The 27,500-nt window shown below is 35.8% G+C and overlaps 2 protein-coding genes and 1 long non-coding RNA gene across 10 annotated transcripts in view; 1 reads left to right on the top strand and 2 right to left on the bottom strand.

Moving 5' to 3' along the window:
• lcn15 (lipocalin 15) overlaps nt 1–3,573 on the top strand; it is a 10,106-nt gene extending 6,533 nt beyond the window's left edge. For 3 of the 7 annotated variants that reach the window (XM_087252829.1, XM_087252834.1, XM_087252833.1), the window contains exon 7: nt 2,880–3,568. In XM_087252829.1, the coding sequence (XP_087108955.1) occupies nt 2,880–2,955 (76 nt within the window). In that variant the 3' untranslated portion in view covers nt 2,956–3,568. 7 annotated transcript variants of the gene reach the window in all.
• A 14,169-nt stretch (nt 3,574–17,742) lies between these two features.
• LOC147844497 (uncharacterized) lies at nt 17,743–21,469 on the bottom strand. The gene is made up of 2 exons (XR_015492178.1): nt 19,946–21,469; nt 17,743–19,871 (listed from the first exon to the last, which is right to left on the bottom strand). It is a non-coding gene; the product is annotated as an uncharacterized LOC147844497 (long non-coding RNA).
• A 463-nt stretch (nt 21,470–21,932) lies between these two features.
• Nucleotides 21,933–27,500, bottom strand: part of nrarpb (NOTCH regulated ankyrin repeat protein b) — a 6,022-nt gene continuing 454 nt past the window's right edge. Inside the window, exon 3 of one of the 2 annotated variants that reach the window (XM_087251385.1) lies at nt 21,933–27,500. This exon is cut by the window's right edge and continues 145 nt beyond it. In XM_087251385.1, the coding sequence (XP_087107511.1) occupies nt 27,284–27,500 (217 nt within the window). In that variant the 3' untranslated portion in view covers nt 21,933–27,283. 2 annotated transcript variants of the gene reach the window in all.

Genomic DNA, 27,500 nt, shown 5'->3' on the forward strand with positions numbered 1-27,500 from the left:
ACGATCATCATAACCAACACAATCTCACGGCTAATTCGTACAATTTAGTATGATTTGCTTATCCCCCAATGACGATTGGGGTTAGAGGTGGGGTCAGGTGCCACGCCTCCTTTTTAAAATCGTACCATTTCGTACGACTGAACTCGTACAAATTCGTACGAATTAGCCACTAAACTGGCAAAACGTAAAATACTTACGTTTTCTCGTGAGATCAGGCTGTCATAACTGTGTCAGCCTATAAAATAAGTCCACTTTCGGCTACTCTCTGAGCTGGGGTGTTTGCATAAAGCGATCTGACGGGTCCGTTGGCTTGAAAAAGTTGAGAAATTCCCAACTTCTGCAGCGAGCAATTGCACTGAAGAGGTGCCAAAGGACCCACAATTAAGTTTAGCAATGCTTGACGACTGACGCCCTGTGTGGATGAGGCATTGCCACATTAGATGAAAGTAAACTGTGAATTAATGACAGATATTTATTTTTATATTAAAGTGACTTTATTCAGTTTGTAGTTTAGTTTTGAGCAACAATAACATAAATAAATTCTAAACCAAACAAAAAACACTATCCATAGATTGTGACAACTAACCCCAGTCTCCCTATTAGCCCACATAAAAAAATACTATAGTAATTTGTAGTAAATTCTATAGAGTTTTTGGACCATTCTATATCAAAGTACTTGAATTCATCTGTCTTAGTAATTCAATAGTTGCTATGGTAACAACACAAGTATAGTAATATAAACAAATGATGTTGTGGTGACACGGTAGCTCAATGGTTAGCACTATCACTTCACAGCATAAAGGTCACTGGTTTGAGTCCCGGTTGGGCCAGTTGCCGTTTCTGTGTGGAGTTTGCATGTTTTCCCTGTGTTGCCATGGGTTTTCTCCATGTGCACCGGTTTCCCCCCAGTCCAAAGTCATGCGCTATAGTTTAATTGAATAAACTAAATTGGCCGTAGTGTATGTGTGAATAGAAGTTTCCTAGTACTGGGTTGCAGCTGGAAGGACATCTGCTGTGTAAAACATATGCTGGATAAGTTGGCGATTCATTCCACTGTGACGACCCCTGATGAATAAAGATTCTAAGCGGAAGGAAAATGAATGAATAATTGATGTTGTTGATAGAAGGGATACAGCTGCTCCCGAAAGTTAACTAAAATATTTAGATTATTTACTAAATTACCTGTTAATCGTATTTTATTAATGTCTACCCCATACACCACAGGAGTCAAAGCCAGTTCCAAGAGGGCCGGAGCTCTGCACAGTTTAGTTCCAAGTCTAATTAAACACACCTGATCAAACTAATCGAGTCCTTCAGGCTTGTTTGAAACCTACAGGTTAAGCTGCGGTCACACTGGGCTTTACCTTCCATAGACTTCCATTCATACGTACCCGAATGCGTCAGACCGAAAACGCAGGGTCATGTGTCAAGTTTCGCAGGTTGCTGCAGAATTTAAGCTTGGTGAACTCTGATCTGCGAAATCACATCACTTGACTGCTTGAGACCAATCGAGGATCAAAACATGACCTCTCTGGACAAAAATTTCAAATATGGAGCAATCGCTCGCTTTTAAATGTCTAATCATCTTGTTTAATCCCGGTTGCAACTAAACTGTGCAGGGCTGTGGCCCTCCAGGAATTGGTTTTGACACCTGTGCCCAACCCTCACTCAAAAAATTATGTTTGCTGTTTGTTCAAACTACTTAATTAAATTAAAATAAGCTGAAACAGCACAATTTTTTTTTTTTGGGACAACTTAATTGTTGTATGTTCAATCCACCTAAATTAGTAAAACTAATGTTAATTTAATGTTAATTGAATTTTATTAACGTCAACCCCTACCCTAACCCTAAATCTAACGATCACAGTAATGTAAAAACAGTCATTCTATTATTCATACTATTTATTAAATTACTCATTAAATTGTATTTTTCAATGCCTACACTAACCCAATCCTAAACCTACCCCTCACAGTAATGTAAAAAGATTAATTATTGTTGTACAGTGTCACAAAAATTATGCTATATTGATGTGAATATCCACTGCTGTATCCCTTCTAGACATAACCACAAGGGTATATGCCCAGCTAGTGTTTTTCCCATACTGATTAACTTGCGGTGACCTGTTATTGTGAATTTTTTTCAAATTTATACGGTTCCTTTTACAGCATCAATGTTGTAATGTAATTAAAATACATTCAGTTAAATAAACTTTGGCATTCATTTAGTTGCTCAAGCGTAAAACAAGACAAAATGCCGTTTACTCGCACGCGCCCGTCAGAATCGGCAGGCTAGCACAGAAGCTCCATTGAATATACCGGGGTAAAATAAATGCTCTTATTACAAAGATATGACGGGGGAAAATGTAATTTAATGCGGTGCTTCTTGTACAATCTGAGACCCACTTTATATCGGATATCACTCAGCCAGTGGAGATCGATGATTTTTAAAGAAAACTGACCTTAAACGCGCCGATTTTTGCATTGGCATACAATTCACCGGAAGCACTTCACAATCAGGTTATGGCAAATTAAAAGTCCTATTAGCTTGCTTCGGCATATAGCCTAATATAATACAAGAATACAATGGAATTAAAAAGCATGAATAAATAACTAAATAAAAAAATAAAAAAATAAATCACAAACTACAGAAAATTGCTAATGTACAGCTATTTTACAGTGTGTGATCCTGTAGCATTCATTAACAAAGAGCTGTACGACAATATAATACACTTTACTATAGTATGGTTCAAAAAACGCTATACTAGAGTATGTTTTTCATCTACTAAAATACCTGTCTGACACTATTGTTGTAAAAACCCATAAGGAGCTTAAATGTTTTATCGAATCTAAAGTATCCACCACTGTTCACTCGCCTGCAGGAGTTCAGCAGAATTCAAAGAGGACAAAACTGCACAAACTGCTAATCAATCAATCTATCAGCCTCCCAAAGTGTGATTGGACAGATGTTTTTAATGGATAACGCGCTTCATAACGGTATATCTAACTCTATACTTTCACCATCTTGCAGCCTGCTGTGGAGTGAGACCTTGGGTTACATATATTCACTTTTGTTACGCGTTTGGGGAACAGTGTTTGTTTTTACACAAACTGTCATTGGAGAAATGCAACAGTATTACATCTTCAATGTAACGCAGGCTGTGCTGCATTAATGAAACAGCAGGTGGAGCTGTTGGAACAAGACTTCATACATTACCGTTAAAGCTCCTGTAGTGCTCCATCTGACTACTACTGTTATTACTAATACTACTACTCATAATAATAATGGACGTGTATTACTGTGGTTACTTGATAAATGTTTACACACAATTTGTTTTAATTATAGTGGTGCTTTTACGATCAAACTGTATTTGTAAATTGTGTAATAAAACAAATATTTTAATTCATAAAAACCTATAGACCTGTTTTAGGTTATGGTTGTATGTGGTGCAAAACAAATGGGCAAATTGTATATTTTGTATGTTTGTGTATTGAAATTGTACATTTGTGTTTGTGATTTTTAAACAACTTTATCAGCATGTTTATTTGATTAAAATACAACAATATTATAGTTCAGAATAATTGTTTCTGCTTTAATACATTTGAAAATGCAATTTGTTTTTGGTACAGATGATAAATTGAAAGAGGAAAATGAGAATTTGGAAAACCATAAAAAAATTTGGGTAAATACATTTGAGTAAATGTGGTGTAATTTAAGGGTACGAAAAAGGAATTTGGTTTGTATACATTCTAAATTATATTAATAAATAAATAATTATATAAAATAAAAAAATAAATAAATATTATATATAAAAAATATATATATATATGTATATGTATATGGTTCTCAAATCTGATTGGCTGATAGCCGTGCGATATTCTGCAATATCAGAACTCCTACAGCCTCTTTACCCTTTGTGTATTACTCCGCCCACATACAGCCAGCAAAAAGCAGACACTACAGATCTAAAGTTTAAAAGATGCTTGCTCAACTGTTTAACTGTCAGCTTTTGATTTCAATCCAATGTGCAAGAAAGTAGTTCCTCATACAAAAGGGTTTTTGAGACTCTCCATGTTTGATTTAGTTTTTATATACATAATTATGCCGTCAAACTGTTGTATAAATGCAATATCACATTCATAGCAGTGCGATATGGCTGTATATCGGCACTGGTGGGGGCACTAAGGCACACAGCACACGCCTCCCACCAGTGCCGATATACAGCCATATCGCACTGCTACTCGTGTGATATTGCTCATATATATATATATATATATATATATATATATATATATATATATATATATATATATCAACCTTGCCATAAAAAGAAAAATGTTTTCACCAAAATAGCGAAACCGTTTCTACATTTTTTGCGCAGGCAAGTGTTTTACAGTACTTTAAAAATACTTAAAAATGTCTCTGTCAATGTTTTCAGACTATTATATTTGATTTACCAAAGTCAAACAAATGGCAATTTCACATCCGTCACATCCATAACGAAAAAGTGTCACATCCATAACAAAGCTTTTCCCTCAAAAATGCAAAAATGTCAAAATAAAATAAAATCAATCAGTTTTGTTCTATAAAGAGCCAACTCTTATCCTTTTGTTGAGCATTATTTATTTTGGGTTGTGTAGTTTAATTCACAGAATTTCTACGAAATATGTTGTATACTGTAAACTCGCAGACTTTTTTTGTCACATCCATAACCCTTGTTTATTTTCCTCATTTAAAGTATAAAAATGTTAAAATATAAACAGATGATTCAATATAATGTTAACGTATACTTTCTCTGCGAATTTATGTTTTGATTTTTTACTGCAAATGTCACATCCATAACGCTGGAATCAGCCATATATATATATATATATATATATATATATATATATATATATATATATATATATATATATATATATATATATATATATATATAAATATAATTATTCAGTCATTGCATTATTCAGTCAATTAGTAAATCCATTAATCAATTATTATATTTAGACACATATGAATGTATCTTAATTATTTTTTCCCTTTTTATTTTTTCTCTGGTACTCTTCCCAAATTTCATTTCATTTTTATTCATCCAAATATCAGTTTATCAAATAATTATATATATATATATATATATATATATATATATATATATATATATATATATATATATATATATATATATATATATATATATATATATATATATATCCTTCTATTTTAATGTTTCTTAATAATTTTTTTCCTTTTTAGCACCGGTGGTGCTTTTCCCAAATTCCATTTCATTTTATTCATTTCATTTTAAACTCCCAATTTCCTGCCCAATTTTTACAACAACAAAGTATTTACATAAAATAATTGTTAGGAATCAAAAAGCATGTCAGGTAGCTGAAAGCATGAAACTTATTCAATTAAGCAGCAATTTATTTATATTTAATAATAATACAAATGTATGTTGTAAACGAAACACAGAACACACAGACTTCACTTGTTTAAATAATTAATTATACAATAACAATGTTTTTGATATCTTTAGCAACACATTTATCATCATTTGTGATTCATTTAAATATTATTATTAATATTTCCATCATCATTATTATTGTTTGTCAACATTGTGTCATATCATGTCAAATGAGGTCAATTATTCAATCATTGCATTATTCAGTCAATTAGTAAATCCATCAATCAATTATTATATTGATATACATATGAATGCATCTTAATGAATGTTTTCCCTTTTTATTTTTTCTGTGGTGCTCTTTCTGGATTTCATTTCATTTTATTCATTCAAATTCCCAATTTTTACCCCAATTTTTAACTAAACACTTGCGGAAAATAATTGTTAGTGATTATAAAACATGTCCAGGTTTCTGAAAGCATGAAACTTATTAAATTTAGCAGCAATTAACTTATATTTATGATTAATATGTAGTAATCAAAACCCAGAACACAACGACTTTGTTTATTCTATTAAGTAATTATTTATACAAATACAACGTTTCTGGTATGCATTTAGCATATTTTGTGGTTTATTTAAATATTAATATCATCATCATCATTATTATTGTTTGTCAACATTGTGTCATATCATATCATATGTCAAATGAGGTCAATTAATCAGTCATTGCATTAGTCGGCCAATTAGTAAATCCATCAATCAATCAATTAAGTGGCTCCTGAAAAGCATTCCTCTGCTATCGTCAGCTGTCAGCCAGGACTGATGGCTGCTTTTAGTTTGGCCCTTTGGCATGTTTGGGGTCTTTCTGCCCGTTCCTCCCCCACTCTCCACTTTCACCCGATTCTTCAGTCTGCTCCCCCTGCCATTATACTGCGGTGGGTGAAGGGAACAGGGGGATAACAATGAAGATAAAGAAAGCATGCGGTTAGAGGCTTGTGAATGGCTCCATTCAGCAAAGCCAGCCAAACAGAAAAGCAGCTCTGCTCTCCCAAACCCAAAAAGTTTTACTGGGGCTTTATTCTCTATAATTACTCACTAGCATATATACATACATACATACATACATACAGTTGAAGACAAAATTATTAGTTGTTATTATTATTACTTTTTCATAGTATTTCCTATTATATTTCCCTATTATTAAACTCTTTTTTTTTTGACTTGACAAAGTACATATATTTTAAAAGATAAGCTAAGATCAATATTATTAGCACCCTTAAGAGCCTTTTTTTTTTTTTTTTTGGCTATAGAACCAAACCATTTTTGTGCAGTGACTTCATTAATTAACATAATTAACCTAGTTACATCTTTAAATTGTACTTTAAGCTAGTTATTAATTGTTAGCATTAAAACTCTGTTATTATTAAGCTCTGTTGAACATCACTTAAAAATATTTGAAAAAGAATTAGAATTACTCTTCTAAGCTGTGGTCACACTGCACTTTCGCCCCATTGACCTCCATTCATCCCAACATAGGCTCCTTCAGAAAACGTAGGCCTACATTTCTGGAGATCGTAAATTATCAAGCCAGAGGACCATGACTGCATTTTGGTGAATTACATTTGTTGTCCTTAAAACGAACGCTACGGGGCGGTATCGACATTTCTTTTCGCCCTTATTAGCGCTTACATCTGTATGGCTGGCTTTCCCACTGTTACCAGTTTGTCCAATAACGTAGGCAGACTTGAGATGCAGAGAGGAGTTGACAACGACGACAAGGTTCAAGTCCGGTGTAGAACGGTTCCAGAAAGTGGGTAAAACAAAAACAAGCCAAAAGATTTAATAAGCAAGTAAATAAAAGGGTGAGAATGTGGTAAAATCTGAAAACGTGATCGAAATCAGGCGAGGGCTTTTCTTTTTCTGGATTGCTTTTTAAAACTGTTGGATGGGTTTAAGGAAGTGGACAGGTCAGTCGTTGCTTTTGAAAACACTATTGGTTGGGTTTAGGGGCAGGTGAGGGGTGAATCAGTTGATCAGTCAGTCGACAGCGGCCTCTGGTAGATTTAATTAAGAACAACAGGCACGAATGGCATTCTCTAGAAAAATTTGAGATCTAAAAAAGCACAGCAGCCTCTGGTGGATTTGCGAAAACAAAAACTGCAAAAAAACGTACCTCCTGGGATGTATTTGGCACTTTCCAGAAATGTATATAGAGGTACATTATCAGAATGAGCCTGGGTTGATTTGTACGTAAGCAAATGCGACAAACCGAAAACGCAAGCTTATGCAACAAGTTTTTGCATGTTGCTGCATTGCAAAGTTAAAGCTTGGTGAACTCTGACCTGCGAAATCGCATCATGTGACTGCATGAGACCAATCGAAGATCCAAACATGACCACTCTGTACAAAAATGTAAAATATATGGACCAATCTTTTTTTAAACGTCTAATCATCTTGTTTAATCCCGCCCCTTGTCGGAGCGCTGTACGATAGAATTTCGCATGCTCAAACTGTAATGTGACCGCGGCATCATTCATGGCCACATCAGCACCTCAGGTGTGCATTATTCATGTGCATAATCCAACATCCCATCATCTATCATGGCTTACTGTATATATACAGTACAATGTTTGCTTTAGGCACACTCTACAATATGAATTAAAAGTGCCATAGTGTGCAGTGATACAGTGTGTAAAATTGTTGTCATAGAAGGTAGTGGCTTAGGTAAGTGAAATGATTCAGTTTTACGGGTCTAAAACATAATTATACTCAACAAAAGGAGCTGACAGATGAATTTTGAGTTGTATTTTGTGTGTTTAACATACAGTGAAGCTCGAAATTAATTATACTCCTGGCAAATTCGGACTTAAAGTTTTTGTTCAAATGAAAATAAAAGCTGAGAAGTATTTTTTCCACAATGATGCTTTTGTACATAGTCTTATTATCTTTAGGGAGAAGCCTGTGTCATTTCCGCTAATAAAAAAACACTTGCTAATTGAATAAAATGAACTTTAAGGCAGAATTTGCCTGGGGTATGAATAATTTTAGGCTAGACTTTTTTTATAAAAGCTCAAGCAGGAATGCCTCCGCTTAAACAGATGAGTATAATGATGTTTATTAGCACCTTTCACTTCAGAACAATCACATTAAAGTATTGAGTGATATAACACAGTGCATAAATGTGCAGTAAACACTTACAGTTGAAGTGTTGAAAGGTCCCCAAGTATTTTTTCTTCTGGAGAAAGTCTTATTTGTTTTATTTCGGCTAGAATAAAAGCAGTTTTTATTTAAAAAAAAAAAAAAAGACATTTTAAGGTCAAATTTATTACCTCTTTTAAGCTATTTTTTTTTTTAGGTTTTTGTAGCGTAATATACAGCACCAACCCAAACAATTTATAACTTTAAACTTTTCAAGGTTAAAATTAGTTGGAAGTCCCACAATGCAATTCAAAAGCATAAATAAATAGGGAAAAATAAAAACATGAATGACAAATATGTAAAACTGCTAATTTATGCTAATTTTTGAGTGTAGGTATATCCACATTTTCATTATGTGGAACTTTTAAATAGCATACTGTAGTATAATGTGGAATAACAGAGTGACAAAATGACTGTAGCGCAAAAATAATAGAAATATACATCTAAAAGAGGAGAATGAAAATAAAACACATTGTAATTTCTTACCGATACTCTTATAAGTAGCGTCAAAGAGGGTAGAATCATCAAGAGGAGACAAGAGTGCAATTTGGGGAACAGGCGCTAGATGCCGCTAGTGTCAGGCGGCGGCCATTTTGGAATGAAAATTACAATAGAACAACAGCATATTATAAGGCTGCTTTCACACAAAACTTCAACAAGATTCAAAGTGTTACAATGTTACACTTTGTTCTTGTTGCAGTTCGCTTTCATATGGCAAAATTTCTAAACGGACCAAAAGAGCTAAAACAAGTCACGAGTGAGTAAACTCTCCTCACATTGGTCAGAGTTTCACGATTTGTTTTGCAGAGTCACGCTCAGCTGTCAGGCATCCTTATTTTAACTTATGACGATGAGCAATAAGACAATATAAGTGAAAAGCTGTACTTTAATTTTAAACGATGACACCCACGGACATCATCACCAAGTATAAATCGGAGGTAAGACTTTCCCTTGGCTAGAATTATGTATTATAGGCTTTACATTACAGAGAAAGATAACAGATAAACTTATGACCATTTATGTGAAGCTGCTTTGACACAATCTACATTGTAAAAGCGCTATACAAATAAAGCTGAATTGAATTGAATTGAATTGAATAAACTAAGTCTGCAGTTCGGTCAGTTTTCCTAATGGATAAACAGCTCTCGGTAATATTGCAGCATGCTTTCACTTTCCTATTTGACATGAAACACACATTTAATGGTAGGATTGACTTTCCACCCTACTCATAATTCTGTCTTTATAAAGCCATATATGCCTATTACAAATCCATAATACACTGTGATATAGCCGGGCTCGGATCCTTTGCTTTCTCACTACAATCGATCTGCTCCAGAGTTCATTTCAGTCGAGCCGAGACCACCTCATCCAGGTGATCTCGGACCAATTGTTTTGGCGCGGATCCAAGTGGATTGCTGGATTCACATACGCCAAATGAATTGTGCTAACTGGGGAAACGCACCAAGTTCTAAACAAAAGTCTAGGTGTGAAAGCACCCTTAAGGCCCGTGCACACCAGGACACTTTTTGCTTGCGTTTTCCATCAACGTTTAACGCCTCGTGACTAAATAAAGGGCGCTAATGTGATCGTGCACACCAACACACCAAATCCCAGGCGTAAAAGCGCCATTTTAAAAAAAACACCTCAAGTTCGTTTTTTTTTTCTACTCCATTCAGATTGCCACTTTTGTTCATGTGCACGGAGCTGATGAAAGTAAAGTAAACAGCACTTGGCAGCGCTCAAGCGCAAAATTGTCAATGCGAGCACACATTGAAGAAGATCCCCAGAGGCAATATAAGCGTGGAGCTGCTTATTGCTCTGGTGAACAATAATCATTTCTTCATCGCTAGAGCTGGAGCTGCTGCTTGAACCATCATGCTTGGCTTGAGTCGCCAGGAACTGTAACAACAAGCGTGTTAACTTTCTCTCTTCTTCTGTGCTGCAAGCGGGTGTTCGAAGCTTAAAGTTGTGTAGCGCCATCTAACATCAAGGAGTGATTTTGCATACTCATCAGCTCGACGCCAGAGAAATTCGCTTAGGTTTGAATCCGGAAAAACGTGTTGTAAAACGCTGACAATAAACGCAAATGAAAATCTGATGATTAAAAAAGTGCTGATGATTGTGAGGTGTTGTATTGTCGTCTTTCAGGTTGTATCTCAACTTTAATGCGCTTTTTAAGTAAATAAATAAATAAAAAACAAGGCAGCTGCTTGCCATTGCGATAGCTAAGATCTAATGCATGGCCAATCGCTTTCCAAAATGGCGGAATCACAGGACTATTGCTGGGCGCTGCTGTTTCAACGTTCTATTGAGTGTCGCCTCTTGGTCATTCTAAGCTCTTTGGTAGCGTCAAAGACTATAGAATACTCAAGGGCTGTTTCTCAATATGCGTTCTTGTCTGTACTTGCGTTCTTGTGTCCTCGTGAAACGTCATCAACCGTCGCCAAAGTACTGTTCCAATTCAAAGTTCACATCTTTCCAAGTACACAAGAAAATCCCGGATGTGTACTTTCTCTGGCCTTTAGCCAAGGATGCATCGAGAGGTGACTTGTGTGAACTTGCGAAGCTCAGGTATCCCAGAATGCATTCCAGCGTAACCAGCAAAAGCTAATGGCGGAGGAGGAAACCTGCATGGTTTTAAAAGTACTCCTTTACTGTTTCACAAAATTAAGTTTTAAGAGTTTTTCAAGTGAGAATGTAGTTGTTTTAAACTCGAATCGGCAAAAAATAGCACTTCTTTTAACGATGTGGCTCAGCTTATGCGGACTCTGACTCCCAGCCTGCCAGCGGGAGCTCCGTCATCAGCTCCCCCGCCAGAACAGCTTTACTTCGGCCAGGCCATCTCAGGCGTACCGCTGGATCTCATCTCTCCATTGTAGTTAAAACATGATGTTTAATACATCTTGTGAATATCTAACGGACAGTTTTTGGTCTTATAAATCTATTATTTGTTCTCAGCTGTATCATTTTGGCAGTGTTATTTCGCTACCTTTAATAATTGTGTTTAGTTATGTTACCGTGTTGTACGCTGTTCGTCTTTGTTTACCAAATTGCTTGACGTAATCTTTATTTCTTTTCGTGTATGTCTTTATTTCTTATTTTGTGTATAATTACCATTGTAGTTTAATAAATCTGATGATCAAAGACACGTGTCAGTGTATAATAACTCATTTTAATTCACATTTATATGCATATATGTGTACATTTTCTTAAATCAAAAATGTAGATTTATAATATAAATATAATATTAATTAAATCATTTTATTGTTAATGTACAGTGAAACTGATGAATCCATGGTTAGTTAAGTGACGTTATAAAGTACACTGCTGTTCCATTTAAAGAAGTACCCGGCTTGTGTCCTCGCGTCCGCGGGAGTTCGTTTTTCCAAGTCTGAACTTGAAAAGTCTGAACTTCCAAGGACGCAAGTCCGAACTTTGCGTACTTGGTATTGAGAAACAGCCAAGACAAGTCACTTGTATACTTTTGAATGGGAAAGTGTAAATGTCAATATGGTGAATAAAGCTCCGCCTTCTACTACAGGAGCCAATCAGCGATCGCTATAGAATGACAATTCTCCGGGGGAGGGGAAGGGACCAGACGTGAGTTTCTGCAGATTTTGTGTGATACGAACATACAGAAATTAAACTAAATAGACAGTTGTTGTTTAATTTTATTGGTTATTTGTATTATAAAATGTAATCGTAAGCTTGGCGGGTAATTTTGGAGAATTTGATGTTTCCCCATTCAAACAGAATGCCCGGGCATACAGCGCGAGAGGCGTTTTAAAAATGGCTGCCGAGTGATATGACTCGCCTTAAAGGGAGTTTGCTAGCGTATATTAAACTGACGCTGCAAAACGACTTATTTCTCTGGTTTAAAGTTACTGAAAATGAAACATATTTGCATGAAAGCCCTCTCTCACCGCTCACAGCCCCCCTCCGCCTCTTACCTCACAGATGTGCAACCCCATCTGAGTGTGTCTATGCGTATTAATCAAAAAGAAACATTCAGACGCGCACACACACACACACTGGGGCCGAGCTGTGTGTCAGTATTTGGAGAAAGGAGGCTCCATATGGGCACTCCAGCATCTCTTTTCTGTGTTGGCAGCCGGGCAGATGTCACATGGTCTAGCGGGTCACCCTGCACAGACAGAAGACGAATAGCTGTGCATTACAGACTGCATGGGGCCCCTCAGCCGTCTGCCAGCACAGGCCCCCAGTTCAACCTTACACACACACACACACGCATTATACATATGCATATTACATGCCGGTTTTGTTATATTTTTACCACTCCTTGGTTTCCATGCTTATCAGTAATTATGCAATATTTTTGTAGTTTGTGTGTGTGTGTGTATTGCTTATACCAAGTATTGTCATAAATAGTATGAATTAGCATGTTGCAAGTATGTTTATAATATGAATTAGCATGTTGCTAGTATGTTAGTATAAATTGGTATATTGTTAGTATGGATTAGTATGTTGTTAGTATGTTTCTAATATGATTAGTATATTAGAATGTTTTTAGTATGTTTCTAGTATAGATTAGTATATTGCTAGTATGGATTTGCATGTTTCTAGTAGGGATTACTATGTTTCTAATATGATTAGTATATTAGTATGTTGTTAGTATGTTTCTAGTATGGATTAGTATATTGTTGGTATAGATTGGTGTGTTTCTAGTATGGATTAGTATATTGTTAGTATAGATTGGTGTGTTTCTAGTATGGATTAGTATATTGTTAGTATAGATTGGTGTGTTTCTAGTATGGATTAGTATATTGTTGGTATGTTTCTAGTATGGTTTTGTATGTTTCTAATATGATTAGTATATTAGTATGTTGTTAGTACGTTTCTAGTATGAATTTGTGTGTTTCTAATATGATTAGTATGTTGTTAGTATGTTTCTAGTATGGATTAGTATATTGCTAGTATGAATTAGCAAGTTTCTATGATGAATTAGTATGTTTTTAATATGATTAGTATATTAGTATGTTATTAGTATGTTTGTAGTATGGATTAGTATATTGTTAGTATGGATTGGTATGTTGGTAGTATGTTTCTTAAATGGGTTGGTATATTTTAGTAAGAATTAGCATGTTTCTAGTATGGATTAGTATGTTTCTAATATGATTAGTATATTAGTATGCTGTTAGTATGTTTCTAGTATTGATTAGTATGTTGATTGGTATGTCGTTAGTATGTTTCTAGTGTGGATTACTATATTTTAGTATAAATTAGCATGTTTCTAGTATGGATTGGTATGTTTCTAATATGATTAGAGTATTAGTATGTTGTTAGTATGTTTTGTAGTATGGGTTGGTATGTTTCTAATATGATTAGTATACAAGTATGTTGTTAGTATGTTTCTAGTATGGATTAATATGTTTCTAATATGATTAGCATGTTGTTATTATGTTTTTAGTATGGATTAGTATGTTTCTAATATGATTAGTATATTAGTATGCTATTAGTATGTTTCTAGTATGGATTAATATGTTTCTAATATGATTAGCATGTTGTTATTATGTTTTTAGTATGGATTAGTATGTTTCTAATATGATTAGTATATTAGTATGCTGTTAGTATGTTTCTAGTTGGGATTAGTATGTTTCTAATATGATTAGTATGTTGTTATTATGTTTTAAGTATGGATTAGTATGTTTCTAATATGATTAGTATATTAGTATGCTGTTAGTATGTTTCTAGTATGGATTAGTATATTGTTAGTATGTTGATTGGTATGTTGTTAGTATGCTTCTAGTATGGATTAGTATGGATTGGTGTGTCATTAGTATGTTTCTAGTGTGGATTAGAATATTTTAGTATGAATTAGCATGTTTCATTGATTGGTATGTTTCTAATATGATTAGTATGTTGTTGTTATGTTTTTAGTATGGATTAGTATATTGTTAGTATGGATTGGTATGTCGTTAGTCAGTTTCTAGTGTGGATTAGTATGTTGTCAGTATGTCCAATGTAAAGTCAATGGCAGTTTTTAAAATGGTGGTCTATGGGACAGTTCCAAGGGTGCCGTAAGTGGTTGCTAGGGTGTGACTAGCAAGTTGAATGATCATTAGTGGTTGGCAGATTGGTAGTCTGAGTTAAATGAGCCCAACCTTAAATCTGTATGACAGTCTGATGCAAAGTTATGAGGTCATAAAGTTTTGTCCAATGTTAAGTCAATGGGACTTTTCCGAAATTTCCAGGTTAGTTTTTGGGAAACCGTAAGTCGGATCAGTTGGAAAAGATATAGCAACTTAATTCAGTGTAGTTTAGAGGTTTGGAGTAGGTTTGGTGGTTGTAGTGTGAACTGTCTAGGAGGAGATGCATTCTTAAAATAGTCTAAGAAGAAGACTAGTGATGGGTCGTTCATGAACGTATTTTGTTTTCATTTTGAACGAATCTTTTAATATGACTTTGGAACTACGAGTCCTCTCAGGGAGTGATTCGTTCATCCTTGCGTGTGCACATTTGTGCAGGTGGTATTGTTCATTTCAAGTCTTCATCACATTTCAAGCCGTTCATCGCGGAAAGGCAAAAGCCAATCATATGCGTTTAGAGCCAGAAAAAGAATTGAACCGTTCATCTCTTGAGTCCTCTATCGGGTCTGAGTCACTCGTTCATCACGGGCCAATCATATGCGTTTAGATCCGGAAAAAGAATTGATCCGTTCACCTCTCGAGTCCTCTATCGGGTCTGAGTCACTCGTTCATCACGGGCCAATCATATGCGTTTAGATCCGGAAAAAGAATTGGTCTGTTCAACTCTCGAGTCCTCAGGTTTGAGTCATTGTCACGTAATTAACGAACGACTCAAGAACCAGAAGACTTGAATGGTGAACTAATTATCATGGCTCCTATCGGCTCAGACTGTGTTCATTGGTTAAGATTATATGTGACTGTCGGTGTAACGTGAACGAACCACTGACACTTGAAGACATGAAGAGGTGAGCTGAGCAAAGAGACAACAATACTTTCATAGACATAAGAGCAGGTAAACATTGAATTATTATTTTCTCCTTCTTATAGTATTCTATTTATGACTTGTTTGTCGTGTGATCAACCTTTTGGGCTAGTTGTAGATGTGTCTGGAAACAATTCGTAACATTTTAATAACATTTTGGCAAATTGAACCAAATTAATTAAATGACTCGAAAAAAGATTTGTTCATCTTGATGAACGAGAATCAAAGATCCGAGTCAGTAAAATGATCCGAACTTCCCATCACTTAAGAAGACGGAAGGATAATGGTTTATGTAGTATATCAGTTTCTCAAGCCACCATAATAATGCAAATATTACATAATTCATACAATGATTTATGCGACGCCACTTGTTTCAATATTTCAACCCCAATTGTCTGTCCCGTTCGATCATACAGTCTAAAAATGTACACACAGGCGCACGTCACCCGGCTTTCTCATGCGGGGTTGGATCGGGGTTACTTTACACACCTTTGAACATCCCTTTTCAGGGCCTGGTGTGAGACAGATTTGAATGAGAAAGAGGAGGTCAGGAGAGGAGGTGCGGACGCTCGGGGAGGGAACAGGGTGGGAAACCAACAGGAGGGAAGAAGAAAAGGAGGTAGACGGATTTTCCATTTGCAAAGGGGAAAACACACACACACACACACACACACACACACACACACACTGGTTATTGAGTTGCATGAGAAGGATCTCCCTTTCTCTTTCTGTTCGCTCCAGCCTTCTTCTCCCTTGCTTGTCCCCTCTCTCATTACCATAGCAGCTGCAGAGTGTGTGTATGTGTGTGTGTGTGTGTGTGTTTTCAGAGGGAGGGGGTCAGTGTGACTTAGGCAGGGGCTCCCGTCAATGGTGGGCCGTCTGGGGAATGAATAGAGGCGCACAGAGTTGAACTGGACGAACAAAAGAGAAGTGGAGAGAAGAATGGGCGAGTGAATGGGGCGGCTTGTCACTGCGAGCTCGAGCACACAAAATGGAGTGAAATAGTGAAAGAAAGTTAAAAGGAGCAGAGGGCAGGCAAGGATTGGCCTGGCCACCTGTCTCTCTCTCTCCCTCTCTCGCTATCTGTCTTTTGGCCCTTCTGTCAATGGAGGGGACTAAAAGTTGGAAGCACGAGAGCGCCATTTGGGCTGAAAAATGCACCGTAAGCAGAATGCGTAACGATTTTTCTGTTTTGTAAACAAGTCATGGGATAATTCTGAAAATATGTGCACTCAAAAAGTGACTTTTGCTGCTTTGTTCAAACTACTTAGTTTAAATGAGCTGAAACAACACAATTCTTGATTTTTTTTTTTGAGGGGGGCAGGGGGGGGGGTATTTAACTTAACTTAAGTGAACTAGAATTTGTGAAAAATTATAAGCTAACCTAATTCCTTCATGCAGCACGGTGGCTCAGTGGTTAGCACTGTGGCCTCACAACAAGAAGGTCACTGGTTTGAGTCTCGGCTGTGCCAGTAGGCATTTCTGTGTGGAGTTTGCATGTTCTCCCCGTGTTGGTGTGGGTTTCCTCTGGGTGCTTTGATTTCCCCCACAGTAGAGATGCGCGGATGGCGGTTACAGCCGCGGAATCCGCGGATAAACCGCGAATCGTGCGGATGACGTGACGAAAAATAATATTTTAATTAAATTCGGGCGGGTGGCGGGCGGTTGTACTGTTTTTGCACACATAGCTGACGCACCAACAAAAAAGCCTAGGACTGACTTCACAGAATGGGAGGAGGAATCGGATACACTAATTCTGGATGAAGTACAGAAGTCTTCCTCTACAAAATTAAGAATAGACGGATCAGCAGAGGAAAATCTACTTTCCTTTTGGGAGAAACAAGGCAGTCATTCCCACGTCTACAGCACCTTGCCAAGAGAATTCTATGCATTCCAGCAACAAGTGCTGCGAGCGAGCGCTCCTTCAGTGCAGCAGGGCGCATTAGAGGCCAGGCGCTCTCGTCTGAATGTTGAAATGATGTGTCAAAATGCGTTTTCTATTAGGCTACTATAATAAAAAAAAAATTGTGCAGTACAGTGCGTTTCCTTTAGGCTATTTATTTATTTATTTTTGTCCCTGTGCACCGATTGGAGACGGAGTTCACTGCTGATATTCTGAGAGCTTTATAGGGTGCTTCTCATTTCTTATTTGTGTATCCTCGTTTCCTTCCCTTGCTTTCTTTCCTCGTCTTTCCACCCCTATAGGATGCGAGGGAAGGACGCAAAAAAAAAAACTCAAGGACCGAGGAATCGAATCAAGTGAAAAGACACGTCCTCGTATTGTTTAGCGTCACTTCAAAGCGTCAATTAATGCTGGATTTGACTTGCACGTTTGGATTAACTGCATGTCATTAAAGTCATTCTCTATTTTCTAATAATCAATAAAGAAACATTCATTTAATAATAAAAAGGAATAAGCCATTCAAATAAAGAGCTCAGTCAGCAGATGGCGGGCGGGTGCGGTTTTAAAAATTGGTCAAAAATGTTAGTGCGGATGGATGGCGGACGGATGATGAGTTTTAAGATGCGGTTGCGGATGAAATAATAGCCCATCCTACCCCACAGTCAAAGACATGCACTATAGGAAGGGCATTCGCTGCGTAAAACATATGCTGGATAAGTTGGAGGTTCATTCTGCTGTGGCGACTCCTGATTAATAAAGGGACTAAGCCGACAAGAAAATGAATGTATGTATATGCAACACAATCTCACGGGAATTTGTAATTTTTTGATTTGGTGGCTACTTAGTATGATTTCATACAATCTAATTTGTATAATTTAGTACGATTTGCTCATCCGCCAATGATGGTTGGGTTTAGGGGTGGGGTTAGTTGCCACGCCTCCTTTTTAAAATCGTACAATTTTGTATGACTGAACTTGTACGAGTTAGCCACTAAACTGGCAAAACGTAAAATGCTTACGTTTTCACGTGAGATCAGGTTGGTTTGTTCTCCCCGTGTTGGCGTGGGTTTTATTCGAGTGCTCCTGTTTCCCTCACAGTCCAAACATATGCCCTATAGGCGAATTGAATAAACTTAATTGCAGTGGTGTAAAGTAACTAAGTACTAATACTCAGATTACTATAATTAAGTAGTTTTTTCTCAGAAATTGTAATTTATTAAGTAGTTTTAAAAATGTGTACTTTTACTCTCTCACTTGATTACATTTTTATTGCAGTATCGGGATTTTTACTCCACTTTCCTTCAACCTGCAGTTAATACTTAATTTTTTCTTGTATATGGGGATTAGAAAAATCAGTCCTGTGATTCCTGTCCAATCAGATCGCACATAGAAGGTAAATCGCATCATAATGAACTACCTCAAAACATGTGGCTTTATAATTGCAACCAACTGCTTCAGAAGCATTAAAAGTGTTCAAGAAGATGTCCAAAATCTTTACACGCATTGACCCAGGGACTGTTTAGATTTAATCAATTGTTATTTTTCTTTAAATATTAAGATTACGGATGTTTATAATGACCAAAATGTCCTTAAACACTCAGCAGGCACAAGACGTCGACATGACGTTGTACCCTAACGTCATGAACAAATTTTTTGGAAATGAAAATTGGGTTAACGTCAGAACCCAACGTCAGGCCGACCAAATATCAGCATCTAATGATGTTTCAGCTTGACGTAGTGTGAACGTTACCACTATCAGATGCTATCTATTATGCTATGCATAATATACGGGAGCGCATGTGCGTCTTTGGTCCTGTCAGATGTGACGTGCACTCTCATACCCATACAGCAGAGAGTCTGTGTGAACTCCGCGCGTGATTCAGACCAGAAATTTGTAATCGCGCGACCATGTAGAGACAGAAAACACATGCTGTTGTGTAAAGAAGATATTACATACGGCTATTTAGCTTGTTTATTAAAAGAAGTTGGTGATGCAGTGGCGCAGTAGGTAGTGCTGTTGCCTCACATCAAGAAGGTCGCTGGTTCGAGCCTTGGCTGGGTCAGTTGGCGTTTCTGTGTGGAGTTTGCAGGTTCTCCCTGCGTACGCGTGGGTTTCCTCCGGGTGCTCAGGTTTCCCCCACAGTCCAAAGACATGCGGTACAGGTGAATTGGGTAGGCTAAATTGTCCGTAGTGTATGAGTGTGAATGAGTGTGTATAGATGTTTTCCAGAGTTTTGTTGCGGCTGGAAGGGCATCCGCTGCGTAAAAACTTGCTGGATAAGTTGGTGGTTCATTCCGCTGTGGCGACCCCAGATTAATAAAGGGACTAAGCTGACAAGAAAATGAATGAATGACTGAATTAAAAGAAGTTGTGATCTGGTGCTAAATATAAATTACAATAAACTTGACTTTAAGGGGGGCCGGGAAAGCCATAGGGAAGGCGGGGGGCCTCCCTAATATTATGGTAGGGGAAACACTGAGTTGTTTGTTCATGTTGGTAAATACATTAACTAATGGACCATTATTTTAACCTTTATTTTAAAGTGTTACTGATTACAAATTAATCACCATTTGATTTCCTTCAAGTGGTTGTAAACTTTTAAGAGTTTCTTGTTGTTGAACACAAAAAAAAAGCTATTTTGAAGAATGTTGGCAACTGCACTGTGAAAAGTATCTGTAAATTATTAGTTTTGTGTATTTTTGTGATTCATGTTTTATTTATGCTTTTAAATTGCAACCTGATTTTTCTTCCGACAACTTCTGACCTTGAAAAAGTTCTAAAAAGTGACTTTTATTAATATTTTTAATAGTTTTATAGTAGTGATTTATTGTTTGGTTTGGTGTTGTATATTATAATTAACTGCAGGTTTTCTGTTAATTTACAAACATAGTTCTCTCTATATATTTTCTTACGCATTATATTACTTCAAACAACTAAATTGTCAATAAAAGTCACGTTGTTTAACTGTAGAGTCGAATTTTCAACATCAGAAGTCGACAGAGCAGACATCAACATCCCGTAATGCAAATCGTAAATAAACAGAAAACACTTGTGAATCACAAAATATGGAAACTGTTATTTAACAGATATTTTTTACAAAGTGTTAACCACTGATATCCATAATAACAGTAAGAATTAACATTTTTGGATGAACTATCCCTTTAATACTTTAAACAGTATTATGAACTAAATTGGCCGTAGTGCATGTGTATGGATGTTTCCCAGTACTGAGTTGTGGCTGGAAGGGCATCCGCTGTGTAAAGCATATGCTGGAAAAGTGGGCAGTTCATTACGCTGTGGTTACCCCTGATAAATAAGCAACTAAGCTGAAGGAAAATGAATGAAAGAACAACATGACCTTTTTAAATGACTCTTTAAGGACACTAAGTGAGCTTTAATTTCACTAATAATAAATGATGTGCAAGTAAAGCTTGACTTGTTTTAACTACTTCATTCATTTGCAGCAGCCAATCTGTTATCAAACGTTATGGCCAATCAAACAGCTAATACCTACTAGGGCTAGCATGTGTTATGCTAAAGATTATGTTTGCATGTGAAGCATGTTTCTATGCTAAGTCACAATGATTAGCTCTCCTGTGCTTTTTTTTTTTTTTTTTATATTTCCCAAATGATGTTTAGCAGAGCAAGGAATTTTTCACAGTATTTCCAACACAATCTCACGGCAATTCGTAACTTTTTCATTAAGTGGCTAATTAGTATGAATTCGTACGATCTAATTCGTACAATTTAGTACGATTTGCTTTTCCCCCAATGACGGTTGGGGTTAGGGGTGGGGTTAGGTGCCACGCCTCCTTTTTAAAATCGTATCATTTCGTACGACTGAAATCGTACGAATTCGTATGAATTAGCCACTAAACTGGCAAAACGTAAAATACTTACGTTTTCTCGTGAGATCAGGCTGGTATTTCCTATAATATTTTTTCTTCTGGAGAAAGTCTTATTTGTTTTAATTCGGCTAGAATAAAAGCAGTTTTTAATTTTTTTACAACTATTTTTAAGGTCCATATTAGCCCTCTTACGCTTTTTTATTGTCTACAGAACAACCCATCCTTATACAATGACTTTCCTAAATAAATTAACTTGGTTAACCTAGTTAAGCCTTTAAACTGCACTTTAAGCTGAATACTGGTTTCTTAAAAAATATTTAGTCAAATAATATGATCATTATGGCAAAAAGTAAAAGTCATCAGTTGCTATAAATAAGTAATTAAAACTATTATGTTTAGAAATGTGTTGAAAAAATCGTCTTTCCGTTAAACGGAAATTGGGGAAAAAATATACAGGAGGACTAATAATTCAGACTCGTTTAGCTAACTGCGTGACTTTTACAGTTCATTAATCACAACCGCTTGTTTTTCTTGGAAATATTGAGTAACCTACACCTGAGGCACAGGAATAAGCAGAGATCACAATAACAGCGAATCTTCATTGACTGAGTCACGTTTTTTCTTAAAACCACAGAATTTTTAATATCTAAAATGCCTTTGTACAAAAAGTACAAAATACAGCAAGTAATATATTTAAAATATGACCACTTACATCATTTGAAACATGAACAGCTAAACAGGTATATAAAAAACACAATTCACGAATGACCAAAAAACAACAACATATGAGAGGCCTATTTCCATACTTTTCTTTGACGAAAATATTTCAAAAGTTGGTCCAAACTAAATCACAGTCATTTGACTTTTGTCTCTATCAAAGAAGTAACTTTTACTTTCATGTCATAAATGTTATGGCATTATCAAGTAAAGACTTGTGCATTGTGCAACTTCTTGTTACACTGGTTTTACCATGTAGCATCCCCCTTAAAAAGAGGAGGATAGGACTTCAGATATAGGAAGTGCTCCAAGATCTTTTGTTTTTTCTGGACACTTGGGTGTTCTCCCACGATGTTAAAAAGCCTCCCGGTAACACTGCCATATTACATATTACAGACTAAATATGTTTGACGTTACTTGTGGAGGAACATTCAAGCAGAGTGTGTTGGCTCAATCTCACAAGGAAACGTAACTTCTTTTTTATATGACCTCATTTGTATGAAAATGTACGACTTTTAAAGGAAGGTGTAAGGCGAAAACTTAACATTTTTAATATTTTGCGTATCCCCAAACTCCGCCACTAAACCCAAACATCATTGGGGATGAGCAAACCTAAATTGAAAAGACATTGTAAAAATTTGGAGAAATTAGCCACAAAATATTTAACGCATTGTCCATGGTAATTCATACAAACTCATACGATTTGATTTGTACGTAACGTACAATTTTTAATATAATGCATACCACTAAACCCCGCCTCTAAATCCAACTGTCATTGGGGATGATAAAAATCATACTAAAATGTATAAATGAGAACGTACAAATTAGCCACAAACAATTTTACGCATTTACAAAATACGTAATTAATCTGATTTGATTTGTACGAAAACGTACAATTTTCAAAACTATGCGCAATCCCCAACCCCGCCCCCAAACTCAACCGCCATTGGTGGTGAGAAAATCGTAAAGTGTACACTGTAAGAAAGCGATTAGTTTAGTATTTTCATGCAAGTAAACCCATTGCCTTAACATCATTACATAAATTAACTATGGGCGTACTATAAAAATTAAGTCAGCTTAACTATTCCAAGTTACGTTTTTACAAAAATTTACACTGTAAGAAAGCGATTAGTTGAATTGGGTATTTATAAGTAAACCCAGTGTCTCAGTGTAAATTAAGTAGATGCAAAATATAAAAAAAGTCAACATAACCATTTGAAGAAACGTTTTTACTCACTTTTTAAGTAGTCAAACTGTCGATTTTAAGGCAACAGGTTTACTCATACAGAATCTAATCGTTTTTTCTAGTGTACAAATGAGAAATTCATACGCATTAGCCACTAATAATAGGTAATTTGTTTTAATTTAATTCGTACGAAAAACGTGACAAAAACGTAAAAGGTACACTGTAAGAAAGCGACTAGTTGACTGGAGTATTTATTAGTGAGTAAACCATTGTCAGATTACTTATACAGAAACTGCCGCATTTACCTGTCACAGGTTTACTTATACAGAAACTAATCAGTTTTTAGAGTGTACAAATGAAAAATTCACATGAATTAGCCACTAAAAATAGGTAATTCAATTTGATTTTATTCATACAAAAACGTGAGAAAATCACGTGAGAAAAACGTAAAATGTACACTGTAAGAAAGCGATCAGTTGACTTGGGTATTTATAAGTGAGTTAACTCATTTTCTTAATATTAAGTAAATTAACTACTCGCATAATATAAAAAAATTAATTCAACATAACTATTTGAAGTTACGCATTTACTCATTTTGTTTAAGTAGAGTAAAACTGTCATTTTTAAGGCAACAGGTTTAATCATACAGTAACTAAATGCTTTTTAAAGCATACGAATAACAAAATCGCCTGAGAAAAATGTAAAATGTACATTGTAAGAAAGCGCCAAGTTGACTTGGGTATTTATAAGTGAGTAAACTCATTATCTTAGAATTAAGTAAACTAACCATGCGCATAATATAAAAAATTAAGTCAACATAACTATTCAAAGTTAAGTTTTTACCCTTTTTTTAAGTAGAGTTAAACTTTCGCTTTTAAAAAACTAAACGTTTTTTATAGTGTACAAATGAGAATTTCATTCGAATTAGCCACTAATAATGGGTCATTCATATGATTTAATCTGCACGAAATCGTGTGAGAAAAACGTAAAATGTACACTGTAAGAAAGCGAATAGTTGACTTAGGTATTTAAAAGTGAGAAAACCCATTGTCTTAAAATTAAGTAAATTAACTATGGGACTTAGTATAAAAAAATTAAGTTAACAATTTGAAGTTACGTTTTTACTCATGTTTAAGTAGAGTCAAACTGTTGTTTTTAAGGCAACAGGTTTACTCATACAGTAACTAAACGCTTTTTAGAGTATACGAATGAGAAAATCACGTGAGAAAAATTTTAAATGTACACTGTAAGAAGGTGATTAGTTAACTTGGGTATTTATAAGCGAGTTAACTGCTTATCTTAGAATTAAGTAAACTAACTATGCGTATAATTAAAAAAAAAATAAGTCAACATAACTATTCGAAGTTACGTTTTTTTTTTTTTTCAAACTTTCGTTTTTAAGGCAACAGGTTTACTCATACAGTAACTAAACGCTTTTTTAGAGTATACAGTTCAATTCGTACAAATTCATACGAATTAGCCACTAAATCAAATAGTTACGAATCGTCGTGAGATTGCACTGGTGATTACACATACAGTAATTCAACCCACAGGCATAATAAAAGCCTTTGCAAAGAACGAGTGAAAACCACCCTGGAGCTTCCATACATTAAGAATTGTTTTTTTTCCATTTAGAAAAATAGTATCTTTAAAAGTTGGCGTGAAACCAACAACTCATCAAAAACAGCCATCAGTGCAATATTTAAAACATTCTCAAGTATACGTGATGCATATTTCCATACTGGCTTTGAAGCGTCTCAAAAGTCACGACATATTAAAACCTCACCGCGTCTTGCCTGAGTTGACGAGGGGTCTAGGAAGACGAGGCCAATGTGCTATAGGATACAGTGCCATCTACTGCACTGATCTATGGATTTGCTCGACCTCCGAATTACAATACAGCAACATGTGGCTTGAAATGTGTGGATCAACTCAAGAAGAAATGTATTGATTGTGACACACCAGTGCCAAAATGCAGTCTGATTTGGTCATGTCTGGCAGGAACACGTCTCAGTTCGAGAGGCGAGATGTCCTCGATGACCAACATTAAAATGTCACCTTTATAATGCATTACACTTGAGGTATCAGACATCAGTCCCGGTTCTAGATGAAATGCAGAGTGAATGTGTACATTATGAATATTTATCTCATCCTAGGCAGTGTGCAAATTATTTCTTGACATTCGGGGAGGTTGACTTTTTAAAGAAATGAATGTTGTTTTAAGGTTGAGGTGTAGTTATTGAAGAGGTCAATCATGTTAAAACATTGAAATGTTTATGTCTATATGTATATATAATATAGTTTTTATTTAGAAATCAACTGTTTGATACTGAACTTTGTGGTACACTTACAAAAATAAAGTTTCCAAATTGAGTTTTTGCAGCAATGCAATATACTCTTAAAAATAAAGGCTCTTTGCTTGAAATCAGTGGCTTCAAGGAACTTTTTCAATCCATAAAATGTTCTTAAAAAGGGAAACTATCTTTATATCATTGAAATGTTTCTCACATTAGAAATGAATAGAGTTTTTAGGAACCATTGACCAAAGACATCACTGCAAACAACTCTTTTAGAAACTGTATAATATTTTTGGTTCCACAAAGAAGCTTTCAGGGAAACTTTTTAATGATCTAAAGCAGGGGTTCCCAAACTTTTCAGCCCACGACCCCCAAAATAACAATGCCAGTGACTTGCGACACCCAAGATTCTCTGAGGTGGTTATAAATATATCAGTCTTGCAAACAATGGTGCACACATACCAATAGGCCCAAATCTATTCATCATTTAATTTCGGAGAACGCCACTACCCATCCTCCATGTTCAGTAGAGGGCTGTATTTATTTTGAATGTATGTAAGTGCTGTAAAGGTGTCAAAGTTTAACCTGGTGCCATCAAATATAACGTAATCCGGGTTGCCAAAAAATTTATTTAAAAGGCTGATGGCTTTTCATTTGAATGTTGAATGTTTACTACACTGTAAAACCCAACAGTCAACTTTATCAAATGAAATGAGTGTAGTTAACTCAAAATTTACAGAAAGCTATTTCTGCTCATTTGAAAAGAGTTTTGAACTCTGTGTTGAAGGTAACAAGTTAATTAAATACCTCATTACTTCAACTTAAATGAGGTAAGTTCCCAGTTCTCATATAGTTTAGTTTTTTTAATTAAATGGTTTTTAGCAATCGGTTTCCTCAAACGGTTTGAGTTGCCTTGACTTATTAGGTTTAAAGTACTCAGTTGGTTTGAGTTCACTTAATTTATTGGGCTTTACTGTGCTTAAATTGCTTCGTTTACTCAAATGGATTAAGTTCACAGTACTCATTAGGATTAGTTTTTGAACTTAAATGGTTTGTTGCAATCGGTTTCCTCAAATAATTTGAGTTACCATAACTTTTTGGGTTTTACAGTGTATTAACATGTTAACAATGTTACTATTAACTACTATTTTGTTCACCAGTATGTTATGGATAAAATGGGTTGATTCTAATAGTTTATTAAAATCAATATGATTTTTGGAAATCCCAAAAGGGTCCGGACCCCCATCTAAAAAACTGTAAAGATACTGAAGTGTAAGAAAAGGTTCAATAAATGTTAAAGACTCTTGATGGAACGAACTCGACTTTCCAAAACTATTTTAAGAGCAAGGATTAACTTGTTGGGGTTGCATTTTAACATATAACCATTTATAAACATTTTCAAATGTATATAATCCATCATTGTTTTGATTTTGAGAGCTTAATTAAGTAGTCACACCACCCCGAACCACCATAATTCGCACCCTGAGTCTGTTTTTCTCACTGATTTGTTGTTTTTTTTAATCTATAAATACCCCTGTGATCATTTTCATCACGCATCGAAAGTTGGCAGACCACATCCATGACATTGTACCAACCCAACATCATCAAAACAATAGCCTTTTGGATTCGAATTCATCTGTGCCGAAATCAATTTCCTAAACACGTTTACATCACAAACAAGCTGTCTTTTACTTTGGCACAACGTGGGTCAAATATATGATAGGCTTTAAAGGTACGGCGTCATACTGATATCTTCTTTGATTGCCTCAGAGCGCGCTTGATGAGTATTTCGCCCGTGTGATGAGGTAAAGCACGATGTCTTGATGTCCACCAAACGCTGCTATGTGCAGGGCGCTCCATCCATCCCTGTTGGCTAGACGGGTGTCCGCCCCGAACTTGACCAGCAGCTTTACTAACTCCAAGTTGCCGTCTATCACGGACTGGTGCAGCGCCGTCTGTCCCTCGGGTCCGAAAGAATTGACG

Source organism: Danio rerio, chromosome 5 (assembly GCF_052040795.2).
Source record: "Danio rerio strain M-AB ecotype USA chromosome 5, GRCz13ab, whole genome shotgun sequence".
In the NCBI taxonomy this organism is placed as follows: domain Eukaryota; kingdom Metazoa; phylum Chordata; class Actinopteri; order Cypriniformes; family Danionidae; genus Danio; species Danio rerio.